This window comes from Charadrius vociferus, unplaced genomic scaffold (genome assembly GCF_000708025.1).
Source record: "Charadrius vociferus isolate BGI_N301 unplaced genomic scaffold, ASM70802v2 scaffold430, whole genome shotgun sequence".
Classification (NCBI taxonomy): domain Eukaryota; kingdom Metazoa; phylum Chordata; class Aves; order Charadriiformes; family Charadriidae; genus Charadrius; species Charadrius vociferus.
Genome location: NW_009646541.1, coordinates 3,088,243 through 3,094,242, shown reverse-complemented (window position 1 = coordinate 3,094,242; position 6,000 = coordinate 3,088,243). Strand labels below are relative to the sequence as shown.

The 6,000-nt window shown below is 40.3% G+C and overlaps 1 protein-coding gene across 1 annotated transcript in view; it reads left to right on the top strand.

The window, feature by feature from the left end:
• METTL9 (methyltransferase like 9) overlaps positions 1 to 5,460 on the top strand; it is a 27,590-nt gene extending 22,130 nt beyond the window's left edge. The window contains exons 7-8 of the mRNA XM_009886333.1: positions 3,639 to 3,829; positions 5,382 to 5,460. Coding sequence (XP_009884635.1) covers positions 3,639 to 3,829; positions 5,382 to 5,460 — 270 coding nt within the window. The remainder of the gene's footprint in view (positions 1 to 3,638; positions 3,830 to 5,381) is intronic.
• The last annotated feature ends 540 nt before the right edge of the window (positions 5,461 to 6,000 follow it).

The following is a 6,000-nucleotide window of genomic DNA, read 5'->3' as shown; positions in this document are numbered from 1 at the left end:
GGTTCGGCTCCGCAGTGCCTTTTACCGAAACGGCCCTGAAAGTCTGACAGGAGTTCGGAGGGGCCGATAAAAACTCCCCGTGCCCGAGGAAAATAGTGACTCATTCCGAGTAAAACACGCAGCGCCGAGCTGTGAGGGGACGCAGTGTCCGCGCTCCGGGACTGCGGTGCGCAGGAGGACCGTAACGACGCGCCGTATTCTTCAGGACGATCCGCTGCTGGAGTGCGCTGGGCGGGCGCTGGCAGCCCGAGTCTCGCTGCCGGGTGAAGGTGTTAATGGGGTTTAAAGGACGCGGTCCGCTCTCGGCATCGCTCGGTGCATAAGTAGGATGACAAAGAGATGCAGAATTTAGATTCGCAGAAAGAACTTCCTTCTGGCGAACAAAGAAAATCTGAAAGTCTTTTGTGGTGTTAAAAACTGTATTAGAAAGACAAGTCAACCGAGGAAATGTGTTATGGGGATGATTGTGTCCTTCACAGGTCTACTGTGGATACTCCCGATTTCTAATTTATTATTGCATCCAGGTTTTAAATCTAAAGTATTGGTCATTTAGTAAGTTTAGTGAGATTTATGGTTACTGAGTTTGTGGATTTACTCATAAGTAAGGATTGCATTTTGAGGCCCCAGATGCTTCCACTCTCTGCAGTTTTACTGACTTCATTGATTTTATGTAGCAAGCTAAAAACATTTTCTTCACTAATATTAGGCAAACGTTGTTAATAATAGTAGGTTTTATTACAACAAAGGTCTTAACATACTTTTTCAGATTTTTGTGCTGTAGTTTTTCTACTATTGTGCTATAAGAGATTGATACACCGTTTGTCATGAAACTAGTGGCCTAAAAAGGGCTCGTCTTTTATTGTACATGGAGGAGAACAAAAGTAGTTTCTGTTCTGAGGAAGTAGTTCCAGAATTAAGCCATCTTTCACCACTTTTGTTATTTGAAATTTGGTTTGGGTTTATCCTGTGTTGCTTTTTTTTTTTTTTTTTTTTCCTTATCATAGTTTTCTATCATTTCTGTTACTCACTAGTGTTATATAGGTACTTGCCAATAGCCTTACTGGCAAGATTAACTGTGAAGAAGAAATAAGAGGAGATCTGAGAACAACACCTAATTTCTGGAAACAAGCTTCTGTTCTCACAGTTGCCACCATCATTGTTCTGCCAATGCTTATGTCAATATATATCCATATTTAGAAGTCTTAAGACAAGGATTGTAGGACTGCTGGTTTCTGTGGGCAGAATCTGGAACTGCAGGTGCCAGTGCAGTGCAGAACCAGGGCATGTGAGCTCAGGTGCAGGGTATGTGTAGTCATATTGCTTAAGGAACAAAGCCCATGTTTCCCAAAGCTTTGACAGATGGATACATTCTCTTCTGGATTGAAAATGGCAGCGCATCAAAAAAGGCAGATCTTCTGAGCTATGCCAAACCTGTCCAGTGTAGCTAGGCAGCAGCCTCGTGAACGAACCTTGTGTGTATCCTCGCTGGTTCCTCAGCTCCTCGGGGCTGTTGGCTTCTGCCAGGCTCTTGAAATTGGGTTCTGAAGATGGATGGCCAAAGTACGCAGGCTGCTACTTTAGAGGCTTTTCGCGACTCGCTAAGGATTCCTTTTGGGAATCACTGGAATATGCCAATTCATTTCACTGGCACTGCGCTGCAGTGAGAAAAGACCTAAACTGGTAAATCAGCAGTCTTGGGGGATCCCTGTGCCAGGTTCCATCGTGTGGTACAGACCTGCTCAAAATCTGTTTTTTAGAGGAAAGGATCACTTACTTGTGCTACCTACAAATGTGTTTGAAAGTAAAGTTGGGAGCCTGATTCTGCCAGAAACATACCTATTATGCAAGTGGTTTTCAAGGTAAACCTAAGCAGATACCTGTTTGTTCCTCAGCTGAAGGGTCTCGACATCCCTTGCTGCTTTGGGTCAGTGTTTGATGCAGCCCTTGTTTATGAATTGGCATGAGGCTCTTGGTGCAGCTGCCTGCCCCGCTCTGCTTACTGGCACTATTATTGTGAAGCAGCAGGACGCTGGAATAAGAATCCTGTCCCATTGTTATTTGTATTACAGTAGTGACTGGAAGCCCCATTGTGCTGAACGCTGTGTGACTGTTCCTCTCCCAGCAAGGTACAACAAATGCGAAGGAATCAGGATGGGGGTGTACATTTTGCAAGTATGGCTATAGACAGGGTCTTAGGTGTTAAATTGTTGGTGAGTTACCCCAGCTGACCGTTTGCTGTCCTTCTACGTGTGTTTTTAGAAGATTCTGTTAAAAGTCCCCGTTTCTCTTTAAGATCCTTATGACTTCCTGTCTGCACAATAAACACATGCAGCCAGATTAAAGAACATTATTGGAAGATCTAAGGGGGAGATAAGAGGGTGTTAGCTGTAGGGAATAATTTTTGATATTAGAAAACAGACAAAATGGCATTAGATTCTATGAGAAGGGCTGACAATAACTGCATAAACGGAAGGTGAAAAATGATAGAGATGTTGTCAATTAAAATTACGTTTTAAACTTTTTTTTGTAATTTCTGCATATTGAATGGAGGGGGTTTTTAGCTTGGCATTGCAACCTAGCTGTGAGCAACCTTTTGAATTTTATTTTCAGTGCTGACATTCCCAAATGCTGCAGCATTAGAGGCATTTGCTGGAGGTGCAGAAAGTGGCCATGAGGGTCCTAAAATTTCAGAATTTCTATAGGTTTGCCTTGTTTTGAACAAATCTTTTGCATTTAAAATAATGTAAAGCAGGTGTTAAAGAAGGAGTTTAGATATGCCTTATATGTGCATAGTAAAATATTAGGCTATTGTGTGGTTTATTACTTTTCCAACTAAACTTGATATAAAAAAGTAGCATCCTTTTTCTTCACAATTAACTGAACAATAGCTTGCGTATCAGAGTCAGTTCAGTTTGTATAGGAGTGGTTGTTACCAGGTAACACGAGGCGAAAGGAGTCATTGGCCCATTTTAGCTTGGGCTTTGTATTTTACCAATATAAAAGTACAGAACTGCCTTTCAGCTGATGCTGATGACTTCCTAGATGCAGGAACCTGCTCCTTTGTTTAGCAGAGATGCTGGGAGGCAGCTGTGTAGACATAATTGTTTCAAGAGACTTGTGGACCTGCTTGTTGGTGCTAGTAAGTGAAGAAACATCGTCCAGCAATGCTGTAAGACAGACCAGCTGTTGTCTAAAGTATTGATGGGATTCTTTATGTCCTTTGCTGGAAAAATATTGCAAATGAACTTGCTGATTTCTTTTCGGAGGATGCCTTGGGAAAAGTTGAGAAAGTGTTGGAAGATAGAAAACAATTTTATCCCACCTCATACTATTTTATCAGCGTGGTGCTGTTCCATGTGCTTTCTAGGAAAGTTACTTTGTAAAATTCTTCAAAGTACAGGGCAATAATTAAGAAAAGAAATTAAAAGCATTATTTCTTGGCGAGTAACCGGTCCTCACTTGATTATAATTCAAATCTTAAGTTAAATTAATTGTGAAGCTTGTTGAAAAGACTGTAGGAAAACCTAAATTTTTATATTTATGGAAATCAATAATAGCCTTCCATGTATTCAAAATTTTTTTTAACTACTGGTTTTATATTGCTGAACTTTTTAATGATCCTTTGTCTCTTTCTCTAGTGGTATGTCTGCAACACAGAACAGTTGTCTGAATCCCTTCAGCCTATTTTTGTCCAGAGTTACCTTGACCAAGGAACACAGATCTTCTTAAACAACAGCATTGAGAAATCAGGCTGGCTGTTTATCCAGCTCTATCACTCCTTTGTGTCCTCAATTTTTAGCCTCTTTATGTCTAGAACATCCATCAATGGGTAAGTGAAAAGTCAGTCTTAGGTAAACTAAATACAGTTTGGATTTAGTGTCCAGCCCTACCCCTTGATCTGTCAGCTTTTCTTAAATTTGTAGTTTTTCCTTTGCTAGTCTAACAGATCTGAAATGCCCTACTGTGCTATTCACACCCAGCCATCTTAATTGAAGAACACTGTATGGGGGGACAGAGGTGGTAATTGCAATTAATAAGAGATAGTCGGAGGACTCTAATTGTATTTTATAACCATTACTTATATTAATTTCATCCTGAATAAGAGAGCATTCTCTCTGCGTTGGACAAAGTCTCCTTCTTCCCTCCGCTTTCTTTCCCCTGGCCCCTTCTCGTCTACTTTACCTACTGCTGTATCACCGTTGTGACTGTCCGTGTTGGAAGGTGGCTGTATCCACTCAGTTCTGCATTGTGTCTGAAGTTCTGTCTGGTAGAGAGTGTGTGTGCATACCCGCTGCAAACCTAGGCAGATTTCTGAACAGTGCAGAAGTTGGCCGAGTGTTGTGTCTGGTAACACTAAGGTGGAACGGAATTTGGTCCTTTCTCTTATTCTGTAAAGCTTAATTTCACTTCAGTTTGTCTGTAAGCTGTACTTGAACTTGTAACTTCTGACCTAGCGTGTTTGACTGATGAAACATCAGGAAGGCAGGAAAAAAGAGTTCATAAAACAATATTTTCCTACTCTTACTGCATCATCTCTCTACTGCAGGGGAGTTTAGCTGTTCGTGAGTGCTCTAGTATTTTTTCTGAAAAAGTCAGTGCCTTTTTTTGCTCACGTAACCCCATTCAGACATATGTTTAACAGGTTATTGGTTTTCACCTTATGAAGAATGCATTTTGTTACATTTACCTGATTTCTTCACCTTCCCCACTTCTGCACCTAGTACATACTTCTGCACAGTCTGATATCAGGCTAGCAGCTGTCTACTAAGACTAGAAAAATAATCTTTTTCCTTATTTTCTAACCAGTTGACTTTATGAGCTTCCCTGTGGTGTTCTTAGTTACTTGTAGCTTTATATAAAGATTCCTTTGGTCTCCCCTTCTTCCTTTCTCTTCCATTTTTTTTCAAAGGCTCTCCAGTGCTTTGAATAACACCTCATAGTGCTTTTAGGAATAATAGCTATGAGCCAATTATATGGTGTGGACTGACAAAAGTGTGCTGCAAGGGGGCTCTACTTAAATTGGCTGTATTCTGTTTATTTTTATACATTTAATATCCTGCTTTAGTTTATTCTCTATGATTTTTTGTATACTCTGTCCTGTTTGTTTGTTTTTTAGTACAGTCATTCTTTGCTAGGCTGCCTCTTTTTTCACGTTGTTTTTATTCTTTGATTCTTTTTATCTGTTTGCCTTTTTTTCCCCTTGAATGTAAAAGATTTCTGTTCATTGTCTTTAAGTTTAACCAGCTATCCAACATTAGTTTAAAGAATAGTATTTATCTACCTTCAGTCTATTACTGACCAGTTCTTTTTCCTCTGCTTGTTCTCCTAACTCTTTCATCTTCTGAATTGTGCTATGACAGCTGAAATCTGTCACTATGTAGTCTTCAAACAGTTATGGGCGGGTATGTCATTGACTTGATCCATAAGGAATCCAACTGTCACTTCTACCCAATTCCTTAATGAGTTGCCTATTTTCTGTTCCACAGTTCTTCATGTTGCATGCAAGATCTGCAGATAGCAGCAAAAGCCATTGTAACATACAATTAAAAAAATCTCTTTTGCCACTCCAGCAGTGTCACTCCCATCCTTTCTTTAAATCTGTTCCCTGACTTCCCTTGTAGTTACACATCCTGTTCCTCATTCAATGTGCATACTTCTGTGTCTGCAGCCATTTTATTTCCTCCGCTATTTCATCTTTTTTTCTAAAGTAGGTGGCAGAAATTCGAATCTGCAAATGTGACAAATAAGGTTCAGGCTTTATCCTTCCCTCTCTTTCTCTCCCCGCTCCTTTTTTTTTTTTTTAATGTGATCGTTTTCTTGAGCTGCATCCCATGAGCTCTTCCTTACCTAATCAAATTCCTCCTGAAGTCTTACCCACTGTAACTACATGTGGCTATGTGTTTGATCTCTGACAAGTGCAAGGCAAATTGAACTGGATTTAAAATTTATCTGAGCTGTGACCTTGTCTACTGTTATGTGTGACTAGTTGCTGCCAAAGCG